Consider the following 21,381-nt stretch of genomic DNA (forward strand, 5'->3'; position numbering starts at 1 on the left):
ACTATTATACTAAACCTGGAACCTACAAAGCAAAGCAATTGTTTTCTTTGAAAAGTATGTAGGGTTTGGAAAATTTCTGGGATTTGTCTGTACAAGCATCCTCTGGGCCCTAAAAGTGACGTTTTATGGAAATGCTGGCGTATCAAGTTGGGAAAGCTAGGAAGTGGTGCTTTGCGGGTTCCTATGGTGGTTAGGTAGTTCTCAGAAGACAGCACTGGAAATTAGATAATTGCTGATGTCATATTTTTCACACACACAATTTGGTGTCCTGGGCGCTATAAAAGCAGCATCTTCTACCTTCCCATCACAAGCAGAATCATTGAAAGCAACAGGTAAGTCCTCCAACAAACTTGGTATGCATGCTTGTTTGTTGGGTGTGACACTTCTTGAGACTTACTTTTTTCCTTTATGTTGTTTTTGCTTCTTGTTCTCTTGATACCAGGTTCTCCTTCCCTAGTCACCAGTTGCTCGAGTTTGTGTTGTCTACAATGGCTGCCCGGCAGAAATCTATGAGCGCTTCCCTTATGGGGACTCTGGCGGCCAGCTGCCTCCTCCTCATGGCCCTGTGGGTGCAGGGAGGAGCGGCTGTGCCCATTGTGTCACCGTGCAGGCTCGACAGGGCCAACTTCCAGCAGCCTTACATCACCAACCGCACCTTCGCGTTGGCTAATGAGGTACTCATCTCACTCTTTCTCTCTTTCTTTTGCATCCTTATCTACCTGGAACCTGAATAGTTCTTAAAGTTTCTTCAGAGCACATCTAAGATCTTTAAGAAACCAACATTTATCTCTACTGGTAGACCAGCCGTCATATTCTCTGTCTCTTCTGAGACTTTGTGGAGATCTTCCAATGTACGCCTTTAGGATGCATACATTGAGTTTTACCCTGAAAGGAGCCATTTAGTAGCTCATCTTACTATTTATTTTTCCCTTTATTCCTCTAAGCATTATTTTATTTTACTTTATTTTATTTTATATTTTGAAGAGAAAGAAAATGACATTTATTGAGCACTTACTATATTATGAACTCTATGCTAGGAGCTTTAAATCCATTTTTTTTTTAAACTGAGGTACAGTTGATTTACGATATTATTTAAGTTTCAGGTGTACAGCACAGTGATCCACAATTTTTAAGGATTTATAGTTATTATAAAATATTAGGTATATTACCTATGCTGTACATTATACCCGCATATCTTATTTATTTATTGAAGTCTAGTTGATTTACAATGTCGTGTTAGTTTCAGGTGTACAGCACAGTGATTCAGATATATATATGTATATATATATGTATTCTTTTTCAGATTCTTCTCTCTTGTAGGTTATTACAAAATATAGTTTCCTGTGCTATACAGTAGGTCCTTGTTGGTTATCTGCTTTATATATAGTAGTGTGTGTATGTTAATCCCAAACTCCTCATTTATCCTTCCTCCCAACACCTGAGCATTATTTTAAACTCATGCACATATCTGAATCCTTTCTTTAGTCATTATGTGGCTGCTCTGGGGAGAGGGGATAGAGTACAGCTCTACTTACAGACATTTCTTCTAGCTCCTTGACATCCAGGCACTTAGTCTTTTCTTCTCTTCCAGGCTAGTTTGGTAGATAACAACACAGATGTTCGTCTCATTGGGACCAAACTGTTCCAGGGAGTCAAGGTAAGCCATAGGCATGATGCCACTCGTGGTTATTTGGAGCGGTGGTGAGGATGGGTTGGGTCTTCTGAATGTCGCCTAATATGAGCCCTGCTGTTTCACTTTCACCAACAGATGATGGAGCGCTGCTGTATGCTGAAGCAGGTGCTGAACTTTGCCCTTGAAGAGGTGCTGCTCCCCCAATCCAATAGATTCAAGCCCTACATGCAGGAGGTGGTGCCCTTCCTGGCCAGGCTCAACAAAAAGCTAGGCCAATGCGTAAGTTCCTTTCCCAACCTAAGTCCACCCGCTCCCAGGTGCCCACCCTCTCTCTTTCTTCTGCATGGAGTCCTTTTCTTTCCCACCCTCGTTTGTTGCCCCTCCCATGCTGGCAGTTAGAAGTGCCTCAGTAACACCATTACAGGAATCATTGGGAATCACAGAATGTTTATTTTTGCTTTAATTGAGTCACACTTTGAGTTGATGGTGATGGACAGGGTCTGAAAGACCACATGGAGCTTATTTGTCCCTGGAAAAAACCAATTCGGGTTATGTGAGATGAGAAGGGAGTTGGGAGCTGTAAGGAAAAATACCAGTTGGTGCAAATGAATCCATTGAGTATAAGTTGATGGAGGGAGGGAACTGGAAAGAGAGAAAGAGGGAAACAAGATTTAATATTTGGTGGTGGGTGGGTGAAGACTGCTGCGCTTTTGATATGGGAAGTGACAAAATCAGAGGTGTGTGAACTCAATGCCTCTGAACATTTAAAACTATGAAAAAAGATTTGAGTGGAGTGAGCAGAGCAAAGGGGGCCTAGTATTTATTGCGGAGGGCCCTGTTCACATAAGATGCTTTATGTATGTTTCTTGTTCTGAGCACGCATTTTTGATGAGGTGCAGTTATGGTTTTATTCTTGACAGGATTTGCATAAACCACTCCACTCTTTCCACAAACTTCAACCTCAGTAGGGTTTCCCAAAAGTGAAGTGAGGTCCCATGTAATAGAAATGACTGGACTTTGGTGTCCAAGGAAATTCAAGAGCTCAGAAAATCTAGGCCACTGGTGAAATCTAGGTCATTGTGGGCAAAATTGCTAAGCACATTAATTCCAGGTGAATGTAACTTACCTCATTTAGGGGCGCTGAGGTTCAAAAAGCTTCAGTACAGCTGTGTTAAAATTGTTACTCTGGTTTTCATTTTGTAGCATATGGAGTGTGACAACCAGAATATCCAGAGAAATGTACAGAATCTGAAGGACACAGTGAAAAAGGTACTACTGATAACTGTTAATACTAAATCATTTGCTAGAAGAGACAATGTTGTTTTCCTTTCCTTTCTTTTCTTTCCTTTTTTTCCCCCCATGTCATGACTTTTTACTTGATTCTCCTGCCATTGGGTTGACTATTTAGGTGCATATGTGTTTAGATGTGTCTATATGTTTATAAGTCAATTTCCAAATTTTGCAAATCATAGAATTCTAGAACTGGCTAGGAACTTAAATCATCTAATCTCATCACCCCATATGCCACTCACTGGCAGAGCCAGAATAGAATGCAGGTCTTCTGAATCCCATCCAGGCCAGAAGCAATGGATATTATGCTTAGTCTCATTAATTCTAAGGGAAATTTAAGAGTCCTACTGATTCATTTAATCTGAAGAAGCATTTGTTCAAAACCAGAAAAGTGTCTGGGGGTAAATTTATTTGAAATAATTTTTGAAGTCATTCATTTGAAGATTTAAAACTTGGAGAAATATACCCAGAACAACCATAACAAAAGAGCTGGACGTGCATATAGGATGAATTTCTGGAATGATTGATACCTACATTTAACTGTTATAATATAATACCCAATATCTATTGATTTTAACTTAAAAGCAAAAGTGAACAACCCCCAGTTTCTTTTACACCGTTTCAAATAGAATGAAAATACTAGTAACGGATTCATTATAGGGAAATGATACTCTGAGCTGGAAACGCTCTTTTCTTCCTCTCTCATTTTCCTTCCTTTCTAGTCTCCTCCCTCCTTCAACAATGCCCTAGTGAGCATCTATCTGGTATAGGTTAGTGTATATTTCGACAGTGAAAGATACTGTCAAGTGGCCTATTTGAGGAAAAGAACAATGGTGGAAGGCTCAGGCCAGCAACTGTGACTCATCCAAAAACCAGAGGTATGATTAGTAGCAGCAAAAGTGATGATTTGGCAAGCAAGTACAATGAAACCTCAGAAACACGAAGGCTCTAGTTGATGGAATTTTCAGGAACAAGCGTAACCTCAATTCCCCCTTTTTTCCCTCTTGATGTTTTTTATAAAAAGTCTTTCTTCCTGAACATGCTTTAATGAACGTGTCTGGCTCTTCCTTTGATAACTGAAGGATCTGTTGTTTTTCATTGTGAAGATCAACTCTCTTTGTATAGAATCATTAGCTAGATGTGGAGGGCTGAATATTAGCATGCCATAGCCGCTAAGAAGTACTTTGCGCTTCTGGTCTGAAAAATCCCTCATGTCGGCTTACTTTGTTGTCTTTAGAAAAGTGAAGTGGGAGAGAAAAATCTGCTGGTGATCTGTGTGGGAAAACAGATTTTAAATCTTTTAATCCATTTTGAGAGAATTGACTTTCACGTTTGCAACAGGTTGCCACGTGGAAGAGTGGTTATGCTTTTGTTTTTCCCTTTAGCTCCAGAAAGCATAGTGAGAGGAATGTTATTCAGACAAATCGCAGCATGAGGAAAAACTGGTCAACGCTGTCTGAAACGGGAGGGTTGTCTTGGGGGGTAGTAATTCCGTCACTGGAGGTAAAAGCAGAGAGCAGGCTATAGAAGAACGGATGACACACAGTAGGGCAAGAGAAGCTTTAAAATTCTTTATAATCTTGGGAGTCTTTGAGATATAAAAATGATCTCTTGGCATTATGTCAAAGGAAGTATGGAAAGATGGAATGGTGGAAGAAAGCAGGAAGAGAAAGGAGACCGCAATCTAGATGACAGTGATCACTTAGGGTTGTTGTTTTCTTTGAGGTAATCTTGAGCACATTTAATAGATTAGATGAATTTCAGAGGAGGATGATTTGGACTTGAACCTGGGTTCCCTCACCCATGGAGTTTGAAAGCCTCATTTGCCTCTGCTTGGAAGGAGGAGGAAAGAAGGGGTGTTAGAAGTCGTATCTGGCCCTCTACTCTTAAAGCAACTGGATAGGATGCATTTGGTATTTTTCCCATAAATGTGAAAACCTGTTTTTTCTACCCCTCGGTCAAGAAAGTGGAAACAGAAAAAGCCCATGTGTATTGGTAATGTGCAGTTTGGATTCAAGGCTGTTTGAACTAAGTGGTTATATGTAACTGATTGGTCATAGACAGTAGTGGGCCTGGGAGGTAGGGCAAGGAGGATGAGTGGCACTCTGGGTCCCCCAGATCCCAGCACAGCCTCTATCTGCTTGCTCTGGTTAGGAAGTGGTTTGAAACATCATCAGCTTAGATTGATGCCCACAGGTGCCCTCTCAGTTCAGATAGCCATACTTTTAAAGTCTTTGGCAAATCACATACACTTGCTAAAAGGGTATTATTACTGATCGTTTACAAAAGGCTAAACCTTGGTTTCTGTCCCAGCAACCTAACCATCTCATCTCCCTCTAATTCGTTTCTCTTTAGAAAACATGGTATAAATGCTGAAATACTTGTGTGTTCTTATTTTCACAGCTTGGAGAGAGTGGAGAGATCAAAGTAATTGGAGAACTGAATTTGCTGTTTATGGCCCTGAAAAATGAATGCACTCGTCCAGGGCAAAGCTCGGAAATGGATAACTAACCTTCTTGCCTGTTAGGAATAACAATAAGATCCCCTGAGGTTTTCTTTTAACAAAAGAAAAAGGGGACACCAAACCCCACAGTCCTGTGTGGATTCTAAACAAACCCCTGCTTAGCTTAAAAAAGGGAACAATGTCACTTGTATCCATACGACCAGAAGGTAGACCTTCCAAGCATAACGAGATCTATTAATAGATAACATTTTATCGTAGTTGGTGTTTTATACACAGAAATTTAATTTTTAAGCAGTTGTCTATTTCCCCACAAAAAAGATTACTTTCCCATCTCTTTAGGGAAAAAGCCCCTAAATAATTTCATTTCCATAATCAATAATTTATATTTATGAATTAATTTATTGTTATAAGTACCTGTCTTATTTATGTCATTTTACTAATATGGGTTTATTTATAGAAGCATTCTAAGATATTTCTACTTAATCATAAGGCTAATATTAATATTTATGATAATAATTATGGAGCTATGTATGATATGTTTATTTTATCTCAATAAACACTTCTGTATCCTAAATCTTGTGGCTTTGTGATTTTCCCCCCTTTAATATTACCACCACCACCACCATCATCATCATCATCGTGTAATCATTTCTATTTGCTAAATGGGCCCAGAACCTGTATAAATGATTTTATTCCTGACTCTAAGTAAATGAGGTGCCTATTAGTATTATCCACATTTTACGGATGAGAAAACTGAATCAGAAACATGTTAAAAAACATTGTGTCACTATAAGCAGTGGACCCTTATTAAAGCTAGGTCTAACTGATTTCTGGGGGAATCTGTTATACTACCTATATAGACTTGTTTGTTTTTTTTTTTCATTTTAACATCTTTATTGGAGTATAACTGCTTTACAATGGTATGTTAGTTTCAGCTTCACAACAAAATGAATCAGTTATATATATACATATGTTCCCATATCTCTTCCCGCTTGCGTCTCCCTCCCTCCCACCCTCCCTATCTCACCCCTCCAGGCAGTCACAAAGCACCGAGCTGATCTCCCTGTGCTATGCGGCTGCTTCCCACTAGCTATCTACCTTACGTTTGGTAGTGTATATATGTCCATACCTCTCTCTCGCTTTGTCACAGTTTACCCTTCCCCCTCCCCATATCCTCAAGTCCATTCTCTAGTAAGTCTGTGTCTTTATTCCTGTTTCACCCCTAGGTTCTTCATGACATTTTTTTCCCTTAAATTCCATATATATGTGTTAGCATACGGTATTTGTCTCTCTCTTTCTGACTTACTTCACTCTGTATGACAGACTCTAGGTCTACCTACCTCATTACAAATAGCTCAATTTCGTTGCTTTTTATGGCTGAGTAATATTCCATTGTATATATGTGCCACATCTTCTTTATCCATTCATCCAATAATGGACACTCAGGTTGTTTCCATCTCTGGGCTATTGTAAATAGAGCTGCAATGAACATTTTGGTACATGACTCTTTTTGAATTATGGTTTTCTCAGGGTATATGCCCAGTAGTGGGATTACTGGGTCATATGGTAGTTCTGTTTGTAGTTTTTAAAGGAACCTCCATACTGTTCTCCACAGTGGCTGTATCAATTTACATTCCCACCAACAGTGTAAGAGGGTTCCCTTTTCTCCACACCCTCTCCAGCATTTATTGTTTCTAGATTTTTTGATGATGGCCATTCTGACTGGTGTGAGATGATATCTCATTGTAGTTTTGATTTGCATTTCTCTAATGATTAGTGATGTTGAGCATTCTTTCATGTGTTTGTTGGCAGTCTGTATATCTTCTTTGGAGAAATGTCTATTTAGGTCTTCTGCCCATTTTTGGATTGGGTTGTTTGTTTCTTTGTCATTAAGCTGCATGAGCTGCTTATAAATTTTGGAGATTAATCCTTTGTCAGTTGCTTCATTTGCAAATATTTTCTCCCATTCTGAGGGTTGTCTTTTGGTCTTGTTTATGGTTTCCTTTCCTGTGCAAAAGCTCTGAAGTTTCATTAGGTCCCATTTGTTTATTTTTGTTTTTATTTCCATTTCTCTAGGAGGTGGGTCAAAAAGGACCTTGCTGTGATTTATGTCATAGAGTGTCCTGACTATGTTTTCCTCTAAGAGTTTGATAGTGTCTGGCCTTACATTTAGGTCTTTAATCCACCTTGAGCTTATCTTTGTGCATGGTGTTAGGTAGTGATCCAATCTCATACTTTTACATGTAGCTGTCCAGTTTTCCCAGCACCACTTATTGAAGAGGCTGTCCTTTCTCCACTGTACATTCCTGCCTCCTTCATCAAAGATAAGGTGACCATATGTGCGTGGGTTTATCTCTGGGCTTTCTATCCTGTTCCATTGATCTATATTTCTGTTTTTGTTCCAGTACCATACTGTCTTGATTACTGTAGCTTTGTAGCATAGTCTGAAGTCAGGAAGCCTGATTCCTCCAGCTCCGTTTTTCGTTCTCAAGATTGCTTTGGCTATTCAGGTCTTTTGTGTTTCCATACAAATTGTGAAATTTTTTGTTCTAGTTCTGTGAAAAATGCCAGTGGTAGTTTGATAGGGATTGCATTGAATCTGTAGATTGCTTTGGGTAGTAGAGTCATTTTCACAATGTTGATTCTTCCAATCCAAGAACATGGTATATCTCTCCATCTATTTGTATCATCTTTAATTTCTTTCATCAGTGTCTTATAATTTTCTGCATACAGGTCTTTTGTCTCTTTAGGTAAGTTTATTCCTAGATATTTTATTCTTTTTGTTGCAGTGGTAAATGGGACTGTTTTCTTGATTTCACTTTCAGATTTTTCATCATTAGTGTATAGGAATGCCAGAGATTTCTGTGCATTAATTTTGTATCCTGCTACTTTACCAAATTCATTGATTAGCTCTAGTAGTTTTCTGGTAGCATCTTTAGGATTCTCTACGTATAGTATCATGTCATCTGCAAATAGTGACAGCTTTACTTCTTCTTTTCCGATTTGGATTCCTTTTATTTCCTTTTCTTCTCTGATTGCTGTGGCTAAAACTTCCAAAACTATGTTGAATAAGAGTGGTGAGAGTGGGCAACTTTGTCTTGCTCCTGATCTAAGTGGAAATGCTTTCAGTTTTTCACCATTGAGGACGATGTTGGCTGTGGGCTTGTCATATATGGCCTTTATTATGTTGAGGAAAGTTCCCTCTATGCCTACTTTCTGCAGGGTTTTTATCATAAATGGGTGTTGAATTTTGTCAAAAGCTTTCTCTGCATCTACTGAGATGATCATATAGTTTTTCTCCTTCAATTTGTTAATATGGTGTATCACGTTGATTGATTTGCATATATTGAAGAACCTTGCATTCCTGGAATAAACCCCACTTGATCATGGTGTATGATCCGTTTAATGTGCTGTTGGATTCTGTTTGCTAGTATTTTGTTGAGGATTTTTGCATCTATGTTCATCAGTGATATTGGCCTGTAGTTTTCTTTCTTTGTGACATCCTTGTTTGGTTTTGGTATCAGGGTGATGTGGCCTCGTAGAATGAGTTGGGGAGTGTTCCTCCCTCTGCTATATTTTGGAAGAGTTTGAGAAGGATAGGTGATAGCTCTTCTCTAAATGTTTGATAGAATTCGCCTGTGAAGCCATCTGGTCCTGGCCTTTTGTTTGTTGGAAGATTTTTTAATCACAGTTTCAATTTCAGTGCTTTTGATTGGTCTGTTCATATTTTCTATTTCTTCCTGATTCAGTCTTGGCAGGTTGTGCCTTTCTAAGAATTTGTCCATTTCTTCCAGGTTGTCCATTTTATTGGCATAGAGTTGCTTGTAGTAATCTCTCATGATCTTTTTTATTTCTGCAGTGTCAGTTGTTACTTCTCCTTTTTCATTTCTAATTCTATTGATTTGAGTCTTCTCCCTTTTTTTCTTGATGAGTCTGGCTAATGGTTTATCAATTTTGTTTATCCTTTCAAAGACCAGCTTTTAGTTTTATTGATCTTTGCTATCGTTTCTTTCATTTCTTTTTCATTTATTTCTGATCTGATTTTTATGATTTCTTTCCTTCTGCTAACTTTGGGGTTTTTTTGTTCTTCTTTCTCTAATTGCTTTAGGTGCAAGGTTAGGTTGTTTATTCGAGATGTTTCCTGTTTCTTAAGGTAGGATTGTATTGCTATAAACTTCCCTCTTAGAACTGCTTTTGCTGTATCCCATAGATTTGGAGTCGTCGTGTCTCCATTGTCATTTGTTTCTAGGTATTTTTTGATTTCCTCCTTGATTTCTTCAGTGATCACTTCGTTATTAAGTAGTGTATTGTTTAGCCTCCATGTGTTTGTATTTTTTACAGATCTTTTCCTGTAATTGATATCTAGTCTCATAGCGTTGTGGTCGGAAAAGATACTTGATACAATTTCAATTTTCTTAAATTTACCAAGGCTTGATTTGTGACCCAAGATATGATCTATCCTGGAGAATGTTCCATGAGCACTTGAGAAAAATGTATATTCTGTTGTTTTTGGATGGAATGTCCTATAAATATCAATTAAGTCCATCTTGTTTAATGTATCATTTAATGCTTGTGTTTCCTTATTTATTTTCATTTTGGATGATCTGTCCATTGGTGAAAGTGGGGTGTTAAAGTCCCCTGCTATGAATGTGTTACTGTCGATTTCCCCTTTTATGGCTGTTAGTATTTGCCTTATGTATTGAGGTGCTCCTATGTTGGGTGCATAAATATTTACAATTGTTATATCTTCTTCTTGGATCAATCGCTTGATCATTATGTAGTGTCCTTCTTTGTCTCTTCTAAAAGTCTTTATTTTAAAGTCTATTTTGTCTGATACGAGAATTGCTACTCCAGCTTTCTTTTGGTTTCCATTTGCATGAAATACCTTTTTCCATCCCCTTACTTTCAGTCTGTATGTGTCTCTAGGTCTGAAGTGGGTCTCTTGTAGACAGCAAATATATGGGTCTTGTTTTTGTATCCATTCAGCCAATCTGTGTCTTTTGGTGGGAGCATTTAGTCCATTTACATTTAAGGTAATTATCGATATGTATGTTCCTATTCCCATTTTCTTAATTGTTTTGGGTTCGTTATTGTAGGTCTTTTCCTTCTTTTTTGTTTCTTGCCTAGAGAAGTTCCTTTAGCAGTTGTTGTAGAGCTAGTTTGGTGGTGCTGAACTCTCTCAGCTTTTGCTTGTCTGCAAAGGTTTTAATTTCTCCATCAAATCCGAATGAGATCCTTGCTGGGCAGAGTAATCTTGGTTGCAGGTTTTTCTCCTTCATCACTTTCAATATGTCCTGCCACTCCGTTCTGGCTTGCAGAGTTTCTGCTGAAAGATCAGCTGTTAACCTTATGGGGATTCCCTTGTGTGTTATTTGTTGTTTTTCCCTTGCTGCTTTTAATATGTTTTCTTTGTATTTAACTTTTGACAGTTTGATTATTATGTGTCTTGGCGTATTTCTTCTTGGATTTATCTTGTATGGACTCTCTGTGCTTCCTGGACTTGATTAACTATTTCCTTTCCCATATTAGGGAAGTTTTCAACTATAATCTCTTCAAATATTTTCTCCGTCCCTTTCTTTTTCTCTTCTTCTTCTGGAACCCCTATAATTCGAATGTTGGTGCATTTAATGTTGTCCCAGAGGTCTCTGAGACTGTCCTCAGTTCTTTTCATTCTTTTTTCTTTATTCTATTCTGCAGTAGTTATTTCCACTATTTTATCTTCCAGGTCACTTATCCATTCTTCTGTCTCAGTTATTCTGCTATTGATCCCATCTAGAGTATTTTTCATTTCATTTATTGTGTTGTTCATCATTGTTTGTTTCATCTTTAGTTCTTCTAGGTCCTTGTTAAATGTTTCTTGCATTTTGTCTATTCTATTTCCAAGATTTTGGATCATCTTTACTATCATTATTCTGAATTCTTTTTCCGGTAGACTGCCTATTTCCTCTTCATTTGTTAGGTCTGGTGGGTTTTTATCTTGCTCCTTCATCTGCTGTGTGTTTTTCTGTCCTTTCATTTTGCTTATCTTACTGTGTTTGGGGTCTCCTTTTTGCAGGCTGAATGTTCGTAGTTCCTGTTGTTTTTGGTGTCTGTCCCCAGTGGCTAAGGTTGGTTCAGTGGGTTGTGTAGGCTTCCTGGTGGAGGGTACTAGTGCCTGTGTTCTGGTGGATGAGGCTGGATCTTGTCTTTCTGGTGGGCAGGTCCACGTCTGGTGGTGTGTTCTGGGGTGTCTGTAGACTTATTATGATTTTGGGCAGCCTCTCTGCTAATGGGTGGGGTTGTGTTCCTGTCTTGCTAGTTGTTTGGCATAGGATGTCCAGCACTGTAGCTTGCTGGTCGTTGAGTGAAGCTGGGTGCTGGCGTTGAGATGGAGATCTCTGGGAGATTTTCGCCATTTGATATTATGTGCAGCTGGGAGGCCTCCTGTGGACCAGTGTCCTGAAGTTGGCTCTCCCACCTCAGAGGCACAGCACTAACTCCTGGCTGCAGCACCAAGAGCCTTTCATCCACACGGCTCAGAAGAAAAGGGAGAAAGAGTAGAAAGAAAGAATTAGTAGAAGTAGAAAGAAAGAAAGAAAGGAGGGAGGGAGGGAGCAAGGAAGGAAGCAGGGAAGGAAGGAAAAAAAGAAAGAAGACAAAGTAAAATAAAATAAAGTAAGATAAAATATAATGAAGTTATTAAAATAAAAAAATAATTATTAAGAGGAAAAAAAAAACAAAAAAAACGGAGGGATAGAACCCGGAACAAATGGTGGAAGCAAAGTCCACCTCCTCAATTTGGGATGATTCGTTGTCTAAAGGAGGGAAGGTTGGAAAGAAAGAACGAAGGTAACGTAAAATAAAATAAGGTTATTAAAATAAAAAGTAATTATTAAGAAAAAAAACAGGACGGATTGAACCCTCGGAGAAATGGTGGAAGCAAAGCTATACAGACAAAATCTCACACAGAAGCATACACATACACACAAAAAAAGGAAAAGGGGAAAGAATAATAAATCTTGCTCTCAAAGACCAACTCCTTAATTTGGGATGGTTCGTTGTCTATTCATGTATTCCACAGATGCAGAGTACATCAAGTTGATTGTGGAGCTTTAATCCGCTGCTTCTGAGGCTGCTGGGAGAGATTTCCCTTTCTCTTCTTTGTTCTCACAGCTCCCAGGGGCTCAGCTTTGGATTTGGACCCGCCTCTGCGTGTAGGTCGCTGGAGGGCGTCTCTTCTTTGCTCAGACAGGACAAGGTTAAAGGAGCCGCTGATTCGGAGGCTCTGGCTCACTCAGGCCGGGGGGGAGGGAGGGGCACGGAGTGAGGGGCGGGCCTGCGGCGTCAGAGGCCGGCGTGACGTTGCACCAGCCTGAGGCGCGCCGTGAGTTCTTCCGGGGGAGTTGTCCCTGGATCCCGGGACCCTGGCAGTGGCGGGCTGCACAGGCTCCCCGGAGCGGGGTGTGGATAGTGACCTGTGCTCACACACAGGCTTCTTGGTGGCTGTAGCAGCGGACTTAGCGTCTCATGTCTGTCTCTGGGGTCCGCACTTTTAGCCGCGGCTCGCGCCCGTCTCTGGAGGTCCTTCAAGCAGCGTTCTTAATCCCCTCTCCTCGCGCACCAGGAAATAAAGAGGGAAGAAAAAGTCTCTTGCCTCTTCGGCAGATCCAGACTTTTCCCCGGACTCCTTCCCGGCTAGCTGTGGCGCACTAACGCCCTGCAGGCTGTGTTCACGCCGCCAACCCCAGGCCTCTCCCGGCGCTCCGACTGAAGCCCAAGCCTCAGCTCCCAGCCCCGCCCGCCCCGGCGGGTGAGCAGACAAGCGTCTCAGCTGGTGAGTGCCGGTCGGCCCTGATCCTCTGTGCTGGAATCTCTCCGCTTTGCCCTCTGCACCCCTCTTGCTGTGCTCTCCTCCTCGGCTCCGAAGCTTTCCCCCTTCGCCACCTGCAGTCTCCGCCCGCGAAGGGGCTTCCTAGTGTGTGGACACTTTTCCTCCTTCACAGCTCCCTCCCGCTGGTGCAGGACCCGTCCTTATCCTTCCATCTCTGTTTATTCTTTTTTCTTTTGCCCTACCCAGTTACGTGGGGGGTTTCTTGCGTTTTGGGAGGTCTGAGGTCTTCTGCCAGCGTTCAGTAGGTGATCTGTAGGAGTTGTTCCACGTGTAGATGTATTTCTGGTGTATCTGTGGGGAGAAAGGTGATCTCTGCGTCTTACTCTTCCGCCATCTTCCCAGAAGTCCCCTATAGACTTGTTATGTTGATTCAGCATGTGATTCTGAAAGGAAAAAGGTAAGCTATTGTAAAGAATCCATCTGCCTCATTAGCAGTTTGCTAAAAGGAAGGAGTAATGCTGCTGTGGGAGAAATACATGTCGCCTCTATTGCTGTAGATGAACTGCTTTTAGTTCTATGTTGAGCTTGTTAGGAAGGGCATCCTCCAGTTTTCCTGTAAGTCAGGGAGGTAAAGGGGAAGCCGACTGAGTCTGGGGAGTCTTATCTGCTAGTGGAGTTTAGCCCTGATAGAGAAGTCTGTGAGTGGAAGATGAGCATGAATCTTGAAGCACACATGAGGGGGGAAAGCTGGATGTCGTCAAGATTTGTACAGTGGTACAGCGAAGAGAGAGGAGAGATAGAGATAAAAGTTGGACTAGTTCTGTCTAGAATAATGGACAAATGACACCAGCACGGAAGCATGTATAGGTCTTTCCATAAAAGGCGAAAGCCGGTGGTCAGCTGTCTAAAGTGTTTCCTTCTCCATAAAATCAGGAACCCTGGGACTATTCTACAGGTCACTCACCAGTTATTTGCCAAGTTCCTGCAGGATGAGGTCAAGACTGGTGATGATTAAGTTATAGAGGACAAACAAGTGGTAACCCGTGGAGAGGGGGAAGAGGGGAGGGGCAATGTAGGTGTAAGGGAGTAAGAGGTGCAGACTGTTAGGTATAAGATAAGCTACAAGGATATATTGTACAACATGGGAAACAGTGAATATTTTATAATAACTATAAATGGAGTATAACCTTTAAAAATCATGAATCACTAGATTGTACATCTGTAATTTATATAATATTGCACAGCAACTATCCATCAATTAAAAAAGACTGGTGGTGATTGTGAGCACAAATGTAAATTGCACATTCACTCGTGGATAAAGCGGAGTTAATACTTTTGGGTATGGGCTCCAAATGCTTAAAGGTACCAAAGCTAAGCTTCAGGGTTGATGGGATGAGAATTCTTTCTGGGATAAGCTGAGCTTTAGGATTCTTTCCTCTCTTCTTCCAAATGAGTCTCAGTGTAATGATTTGAGAAAAATTTGGTATCGTACTTATTTTTGACCAGTCTTCTAGAAATCGAGCCATAAATGGAAGAATACCTTTAAAATTGGATTCCCAAATGCTTCCGTCCTAGGACAAGGAGTCTGAAATAAAGAGATTTAAAAGTTCCGAATGCCAATGGACAGAAGTCATAAGGTGCCAGGATCCTCTTCAGGTCTGGAGGGAAGTGCTGATCAATTTGGCAGCGACATGAAATAGTTCAAATTCCTCACAGGGAGTCTTGACGTGATCACTGGCAGCTGCTCTGGCATCCGTGGCAGTGGCTGGCATTTGGCTGGCACTGTCAGCACTGCTCTTGTTCTTGGCATTGGCAGAAGCCTTGGATGCCTCATCCCCCAGCGCCAGATGGTAACACCCAGGTATTTCAGAAGACTAATTTGTGAGCTTGTGTGAGACCCAAGCCCCCTGAGACACAAACCAGCATTTAGGACTGAAGAGAAGCCATTGGAGGGTTTCAAGTGTGGGAAAGACTTGATATGACTCATGTTCCATAAATATCACTCTGGCTGCTGGGTGGAGAATAGGTCTATAGAAGGGGTAGGAACAGAAGCAAGGCCAATGCAATCGTCCAAGGAGAAGGTGGTGATTGTACTGAAGTAGATGGGGGTAGAGCCAGAGAAAACTCGTTGTGACTGTGACACTCGGCTTGGTTGCCTGGGACATATGAGCTACGTATGGAGCCGATTCACTAACAGGAAAAGTGTTAGTTTTTCTCCTGGTTTTTCATTTATACTATAGTATTCATTCATATACAGTGCTTCATGTAGGAATGAAAGTAAAGACAGTGATTTTGCCCTGAAAGCAGGTTAAAATGTTAAGATTTGAGTGCAGACAGTTAAACGAGGAGAATGCAGTGATACCAAGGGTTGAAAGCTGAGGTCCTATGTCCCAGAGGCAACCATCAATATAGTGACTTTATCTTTAAAATCGACTTCAAGGAATGTTTATTGTTGAAAAAAACAGGTAGGCAAGGCTGGGATGATTGATCCTAATTGCCAAGAGAAAACTGTATTACTGCTACACCCTGAGGGCTAGGTAGACTGTAATTGGACCAAAGGGGTTCACTGGATTGTCTAGTCAACTTGCTCAACAGTCTCATCAATGAAAAATTGCATCAACCCAAGAGAGACAGGATCCTCAAGAACTCCATTTCTATAGGAATGAGGTTTAGTCACTTTACCAGGTGAAGGACTCCATCCAGTGAAGGTGCAGGCAGGAGGTAAGAGGAAAACGGAATGGGTGGTGGAAGAAGGAATTCATGATTATTATTTTAGGTCCTGTGAACAGCTATAAAAATAGGAACTATAGCAGATGTGGTTTCTGTTATTCATTCTTTGTCCTTGTTTCTCCTCCTCCCTCCCCTCTTACATGAAGAGTGCTAATGGGGACCGATATTTCAGTTTTCAGGTGGAACTATGACCACATTTACATCATCCCTACAGTGTAGTTGATGAGATTCTGAGTAGTTCCTGTGCTGGAAACAAGCATTTTTCACCTGCACAAAGAAAAGAGTGGGTGCTGAGGACAGGAAGAATGGATTATGCCAATCTGGCCCTCTATATCCATCCTCTGTTCTTTCCCACTCTACTTTGTCCGCAGAGAAGCTGACATACACGAATTGCCCCCTATATGTGCTTGCTGTCTGGCTTTTGATTGCATTTGGCAAGTGAAAAGAAGTTAGCAGGAAATTGAAGGAAGAGAATAAAGTTAGAATATGTATTCCTGTGGAACCCTCTGGCCAAGTTGCCATGCAGGTTGGTTGTATATTCTACCCAAAACCTCAGCTCCTTGCAGACAGCCCTCTTCCATATAGTTCTCTTTCCTGGTTCCGGAAATTGCTCTCCACCCTGTTCACTAACAGGCTTCCATCTATTCTTAGCTTCAGGGCATCCCATTACTTCTTTATAGGGTTCCTTAAACTTTTTCCACACCTTAAAAAAAGCCAATCCCTTATTAAACTTTTTCAAATGCAATATTGTAAATCAACTGTACTTTAATAAAAAAAAATTTTAAACATAAGTTGGTGCAACCACTATAGAAAACAGTATGAGGTTCCTTACAAAACTTAAAATAGAGCTACCATATGATCCAGCAATCCCACTCCTCGACATTTACCCAGAAGTGATGAAAACTCTAATTTGAAAAGATACATGCACCCCAATATTCATAGCAGCATTACTTACAATAGCCAAGACATGGAAACAGCCCAAGTCCCCATCAACAGACGACTGGTTTAAGAAGATGCAGTTATATACATACAATGGAATGTTACTCAGCCATAAAGAGAGTGAAATATTGCCATTTACAGCAACATGGATGGACCTAGAGATTACCATATTAAGTGAAGTAAGTCAGGCAGAGAAAGACAAACATTATATGATATCACTTATGTGTGGGATGTAAAAAATAAAACAAATGAATCTATATACAAAACAGAATCACAGACATAGAAAACACACTTTGGGTTACCAAAGGGGAAAGGGAGGGGGAGGAGGGACAAATTAGGAGCATGGGATTAACAGGTACACACTACTATACATAAAATAGATAAGCAAAAAGGATTTACTGTATAACCCAGGGAACTGTATCCAATGTCTTATAATAACCTATAATGGAAAATAATCTGAAAAAATATATATATAACTGAATCACTTTGCTGTATACCTGAAACTAACACGATATTGTAAATCAACTATACTTCCATTAAAAAAACAACTCTTTTCCATTACCCAGTTTGAGTGTAACGTATGTTTTCTGCTGGGATTCTGACCTATATATCTCTGTTCTCTCTTCCATTCTCCTCCCAGCTCCCACCTAGTAGTAGGATGGAGTCTGCTAGTTTAGATATTGTTTATGGACAATAAATAAAGCCAGTTTTTGGCATATCTAAGTCGTGTGCAAATGTTTGACCCTGTAATGAAGCAAAATCAGTGGTATTTTGGTTTCTAAAATCAAAATAGTTTTCTTTTTGTTTGTTTGTTTGTTTTGTGGTACGCGGGCCTCTCTCTGTTGTGGCCTCTCCCATTGCGGAGCACAGGCTCCGGACGGGCAGGCTCAGCGGCCATGGCTCACGGGCCTGGCCGCCCCGCGGCATGTGGGATCTTCCCGGACCGGGGCATGAACCCGTGTCCCCTGCATCAGCAGGTGGACTCTCAACCACTGTGCCACCAGGGAAGCCCTGAAATGCTTTTTTGAGTTGTTGTTTCACCTGTGACATTTTCATCTTGCCATCGCTGCAGATGCTATTTTTTGGGCACCATGAGTGTGCAGGAACTTTATGAATCTCACATGGCTGCTTGACTCACTGACACCCTTAAGCATTTCAATTCAATGTAGTTAATTAAGCAACGATTTAAATCATAGGGTATGCAAGATCTTCTGCTCATACAGCTTAATATCAAAAAAGCAAATAACCCAATCAAAAAATGGCAGAAGACCTAAATAGACATTTCTCTAAAGAAGACATACAGATGGCCAACAGGCACATGAAAAGATGCTCAATATCTCTAATTATTAGAGAAATATAAATGAAAACTGCAGTGAGGTATCACCTCACACCAGTCAGAATGGCCATCATCAAAAAGTCTACAAATAATAAACACTGGAGAGGGTGTGGAGAAAAGGGAACCCTCTTGCACTGTTGGTGGGAATGTAAATTGATACAACCACTATGGAGAACAGTATGGAGGTTCCTTAAAAAACTAAAAATAGAGTTGCCGTATGATCCTGCAATCCCACTCCTGGGAATATATCTGGAGAAAGCTCTAATTTGAAAAGATACATGCATACCAATATTCATAACAGCACTATTTACAATAGCCAAGACATGGAAGCAACCTAAATGTCCACCAACAGATGAATAGATAAAGAAGATGTGGTATATAAATACAGTGGAATATTACTCAACCATATAAAAGAATGAAATAATGTCATTTGTAGCAACATGGATGGACCTAGAGATTATAATACTAAGTGAAGTAAGTCAGACAGATAAAGACAAATACCATATATCACTTATATGTGGAATCTAAAAAAAAGTTACAAATGAACACATTTATGGAACAGAAACAGACTCACAGACATAGAAAACAAACTTATGGTTACCAAAGGGGATAATGGTGGAGGGGGGAGATAAATTAGGAGTTTGGGATTAACATATACACAATACTATGCATAAAACAGGTAAACAACAAGGACCTACTGTATAGCACAGGGAACTATTCTCAACATCTTATAATAACCTATAATGGAAAAGAATCTGAAAAAATATATATAGATAGCTAGATATAGATATGTATAGATATAGATATATACTATACATATATGTATGTATGTAACTGAATCAATTTGCTGTACACTTGAAACTAACACATTGTAAATTAACTATATTTCAATTTTTTAAAATGTCTTCTCCTCTGTGAAATTTTCTCTTTTTCTTCCCTTTTACAACCTAGTCATAGTTAATTGCTCCATCTTCAGGACTGGCCAAGCATAATCTACATCTCTCTCTTAGCATTTATCACACCAAAGTTTAATTATTTACGTGTCTATGTTGAGAACATTTCAAGGGCAAGAACTATTTTCATCTTTGTATTCCAGGAACTAAAAATGCCTGGCACTTTACAGGTGCTTGGTAAATGTTTGGTGGATGAATGCATAGAGGATGAAATAGGATTCTGGGCCCAAGGACCTGGAAAAGCAAGGGGTTGGAGACATGAAAGGCGACAGAGGGCTCAGGGGAAGGTCAGAGGTCCAGTGTGGCTAGAACTCAGGTTGCGTGGGCAGATGTATGAGACACCTGGGCTAAGGCAATTCCTTCTAGAATCTAAGCTCCGTGAGGTTAAGGGTTTTGGTTTGTTTTGCTTACCATCTGGAGTACTGCCTGGAACATAGGAAGTGCTCAATATATATAAGGTCTGCATATATGCATATATATCTCCTATCTTATTGATAAGATCTGCTATGAACAGTAGAATGGTGAGTGTGTGTGTGTGTGTGTGTATAATTTTGAAGGAATTAACAAATATACTGATGCAGAACAGAATCACGGAAGACATTAGCACCAAAACAAATCTGTAGGAAGGATAAGAGACCTCTCATTAGCTGGTTCCTGTCATCAGAGAACACCCAGGCCTGTAATACAAAAACATAGATACATTTAAAAGCAGTAAAGCGAACAGCTGGTGTGTAGGAAGTTATGAGAGAAAGGTACAGAACAAAAAGCAGTAGCCAGCACCCCCCAGTGCAGAGCTGCATGAGAGGTTCCCATCAAGCCCAGGTGCTCAGCTGATCGGATCCTCCTACGCATCTGCTTTGGTTTGAAATGCAGAGGAGAGGCAGGAAACAATATCAAAGGCAGAGGAGGGGATGCCCATTGTGAGCTCTGTAGATTTCATAGGCAAAATGAGAAGATAAAGAGCTGCTTGTGGCTGCCCAATGTGGCTCAGAAGTGGGTCGAGCTCCCAAAGCAGAGTTTATTATCTTTATGTCAGCACCCAAACTTCTCTCTCCTTCCTCCTTAGAGCCCTGACTGCCTTTTGGTCTTCTCTCACCTCACAGGGCATTCCATGGTGATGATGGACGTGCAATCAGTAATCCAACAGTATTTACTGAGCACATACCATGGGCTAGTCTGTTTGGAACCGAGGCAGCAGCAATGACCAAGCAGAAAAAAATTCCTGCCCTGATAGAGCTTAGATTTTAGCAAAGGGAGATAAGCAGTAAACAAAATGCATAAGTGAAAGATATGTAAGATAATGGTAAGGAGTTTGGAAAAATATAAAACAGAAAAAGGAAACAAAGGAGCAAGGAGTGAAGTTAATTCTCATTAGGGCACTGTATTAGTCTGCAAGGGCTGCCATAACAAAGTACCACACAGGCGGAGTGACATAGTTCTGGAGGCTAGAAGTCTGACATCAAGATGTCAGCAGGATTTTTTTTTTTTTTTTTTTTGCGGTACACAGGCCTCTCACTGCTGTGGCCTCTCCTGTTGCGGAGCACAGGCTCCAGACGCCCAGGCTCAGCGGCATGGCTCACGGGCCCAGCCACTCTGCGGCATGTGGGATCTTCCCGGACTGGGGCACGAACCCGTGTCCCCTGCATCGGCAGGCGGACTCTCAACCACTGCGCCACCAGGGAAGCCCCAGCAGGATTGGTTTCTTCTGAGGCCTCCCTCCTTGGCTTATAGATGGCCACTTTCTCTCTGGGTCCTCACATGGTTTTTCCTCTGTGTATGTCTGTGTCCTAATCTCTTCTTATGAGGGCATCAGTCACATTGAATCAGGACCTGCCCAGATAGGTAATTGACTTGATTACCTCTTTAAAGACCTACACCTCCAAACACAGCCACATTCTGGGGCGCTGGGGTTAGGACTTCAATATATAAATTTTGGAGGGACAACCTTCAGCCCATTAACAGGTATCCTAGGAAAGCCTAGCTGGGAAGGTTGTATTTAAGCAAAGACTTGAAAGACTTAAAAGAGCTGGCCATGCAGATATCTGGGGTGGGGTGGGGTGGGGTGGGGTGGGGTGGGGAAACATTTCAGGTAGAGGGAGCAGCCAATGCAAAGGCTCTGAGCTACAGGCATCTTAGTGAGTTTGAAGAGCAACAAGGAGGTATTGTGGCTAGAGGAGGTGAGCAACGGGGAGAGCAGGAGGAAAAGCCAAAAGGCAAGGAGAATAG

The 21,381-nt window shown here is 40.9% G+C and overlaps 1 protein-coding gene across 1 annotated transcript; it reads left to right on the top strand.

The window, feature by feature from the left end:
* The first annotated feature begins 488 nt into the window (after window positions 1-488).
* Window positions 489-5,434, top strand: IL22 (interleukin 22). Its single transcript, XM_004327488.3, has 5 exons — window positions 489-674; window positions 1,592-1,657; window positions 1,769-1,912; window positions 2,837-2,902; window positions 5,327-5,434. Exons 1-5 carry the CDS (start codon window positions 489-491, stop codon window positions 5,432-5,434), a joined length of 570 nt encoding a protein of 189 aa, XP_004327536.1.
* Window positions 5,435-21,381: the final 15,947 nt, after the last annotated feature.

Source organism: Tursiops truncatus, chromosome 11, assembly GCF_011762595.2.
Source record: "Tursiops truncatus isolate mTurTru1 chromosome 11, mTurTru1.mat.Y, whole genome shotgun sequence".
NCBI classification, from domain to species: Eukaryota; Metazoa; Chordata; class Mammalia; order Artiodactyla; family Delphinidae; genus Tursiops; species Tursiops truncatus.